Source organism: Austrofundulus limnaeus, unplaced genomic scaffold (assembly GCF_001266775.1).
Source record: "Austrofundulus limnaeus strain Quisiro unplaced genomic scaffold, Austrofundulus_limnaeus-1.0 Scaffold172, whole genome shotgun sequence".
NCBI classification, from domain to species: Eukaryota; Metazoa; Chordata; class Actinopteri; order Cyprinodontiformes; family Rivulidae; genus Austrofundulus; species Austrofundulus limnaeus.
Window position 1 is genome coordinate 101,560 of NW_013952574.1, and position 2,438 is coordinate 103,997.

Below are 2,438 nucleotides of genomic sequence, written 5' to 3' on the forward strand. Positions count from 1 at the left end.
GATAGGCGGAAGAAAATGGATGGATGGATGGATGATCATCTGTTCAGTTTCTCTTCAGCTTGTTTTGCGTTTGTCGTGAAGACTTTCCCATAAACACACCTTTGTCTCATTTTTGAGAACATTTTTATTTAGTAATTTTTAAAATTCGTCAGTGAAAGAATAACAAAATAAGAAAAAAAAACAGAGCACAAATTTAACAAAGTTGAAGAAGAACCTTTTGTTCCTACAAGAGATAAACCAGCTAACAAAGTCCTCCAGCTTCTGCATTTAAAGCCAACCTACACAACCTCAAACACTGACCATCGTTAGGATGCACCCACAGACGCACCCATCCAGAATGCATTTACTGCTTTAAGCCTTTCCCATACCTAAAGGTACCCACTCACAGTTTAAAACTCAATACCCACCCTTATTTTAGAAGCAGGACATTTTTATTATGAGCAGGTGTTTTTCTGAAGAAGCTCTTTATGACTTGCCTGTTTATAATTAACATGATGTCCACCTGTTTGAGCTGCCAGTGCTTCTTTTTTCACTCAAGAACAAGCATTTGCAGCATCTACAGTCTGTTCAGGTGCCGGAGTGTAGCTGAAGCTGAGCAGTGTAGCATTTTACCTGCTGCTTCCACAGACATGATGCTTGGAGCTTTGTCCAGAGTGAGGTCCTTCTCCAGCAGCAACTTATCCTTCACAACACTAAGAGCTGATCCCTTATTAATTATTTTTTTCTAAACCACATGGTGCATCTAAAGCTCTGAGTGTTGCATTATATTAGTTCACAGTTTTGTTAGCTCAGCGCACATGTTGTCTACTTGTGTGTCTAGACACCAACAGAGGAACTCTGGAAAAAAATTTTTTTCCAAGTGCAGTCATGAAAGGTTGAACCTCAGTGTGTAGAACATACACTGAAGTACATCTTCACATTATTAAGCATCCCCAGTAGTATTTATGCTGATCCTAAAAACTCAAATACTACTCATTATTTTGTGTCAGTTATTAAATGGTCCAGGAGGCTCACTAGTGTGATGGACTCTTTTGGTCACAAGTTTTGTTGTGGTTGTCATGTTTTGGGCTGCTCCATCTGTTCCTTCCCCTCTGTCACTCTCACTCAGCTCCTCTGATTACTCCTTTCCTCCTCACCTGTACCACAGCAATCAGCCTCATCTGCCTCACCTGTCCTCTCTCCTATTTAAGCTCCCNTGCTGCAGCCGATTTTTTTGAGATTTTGCAAATGCTTTACAAGTTTTTTTCTGGGTCTGTTGTTCATGATCTTTTTTTGAAGAAGCAGGAGGAACTTGTGTCGGCGGGACAGTGCCTAGAGCTTAAAAGACTCAGTGACACCCGCTGGGCATGCCAGTATGATTCCATACGTGCTGTCAAAAAAACTCTCCCAGCTGTTATGGCTACGCTGCATGATGTTGTTGACCAGAAAAATGCTAAAAGGAGGACAGAGGCGAAAGCTCTCAGTGCACRAATAGATGAGAAGTTTGTTGTGCATCTTGTAATTTTTGAGGATATTTTCAGAACAACAAAATTCATGTCTGATCAGCTACAGTCTTCTAACTTAGATCTAGTAGCAGCAAATGACCTGGCTCATGCTGTAATCACTGCAATATCAGAAAAACGCACAGATGAAAAATGGGAGACACTCAGAAAAGAAGCAGAAGATCTTTGCTGCAACACAGGAATAACAACAGAGACTGTACAGCGGCAGAAAAGACAGACCCAAACAGCTAAACATCTGGAGCACTTTATTGTGGATGCCCCAATAGAAAGAAAAGGTGCAGACAGCATGGATGACCTAAAAACAAGGTCATTTTACACAGTTATAGACAGGATGCTAATGGAAATGAAACAGCGTTTTTCTTCAGAAACTAATGAAATACTGAAAGGTTTTCCAGCTCTAAGCCCCAAACACCCATCGTTCCTTGATAAAAAATGGATACTGCCTATGGCCTGTCATTATGGAGTTAATGAGGAGAACTTGTCAGCAGAGCTCCACCAGGTTCGTCGGCTGCTGAAAAGGAAAGAAGAACATGGACATATAATCAACAACACACAGGACTTCCTATCTGTGATGCAGCCCTACAAAGATGCATTCCTGGACTTATACAAGCTGATATCCATAGCTTTGACTCTTCCAGTAACATCAGTGAGCTGTGAGCGCAGTTTTTCTTGCTTGCGTCGTTTAAAGAACTACCTAAGAAACAGCAGCGGAGACAGTCGAACAAGTGACCTGGCACTTCTTGCTATCAARCCTTTAAGAACCAGGACCCTGGACAGTGACAGGATTATTGACGCTTTTGCCCTCAACCACAATAACAGGCGGATCGTCCTGTTATGAAGACCTCTGATGGTGAGTGAWTGATTTCAACCTTCTCTGACTTTGTAATGCATTTAGCATTYTGGACTGAAATTGTCTACATATACAGATACATCTGG

At 41.4% G+C, this 2,438-nt stretch overlaps 1 protein-coding gene across 1 annotated transcript; it reads left to right on the plus strand.

Moving 5' to 3' along the window:
- Positions 1 to 1,196: 1,196 nt before the first annotated feature.
- LOC106523966 (zinc finger MYM-type protein 1) lies at positions 1,197 to 2,432 on the plus strand (the record flags this gene model as incomplete). The annotated part of the gene is given in 1 exon segment (XM_014017556.1): positions 1,197 to 2,432. A coding segment is annotated over 1 exon segment (1,113 nt). The 3' UTR covers positions 2,341 to 2,432.
- Positions 2,433 to 2,438: the final 6 nt, after the last annotated feature.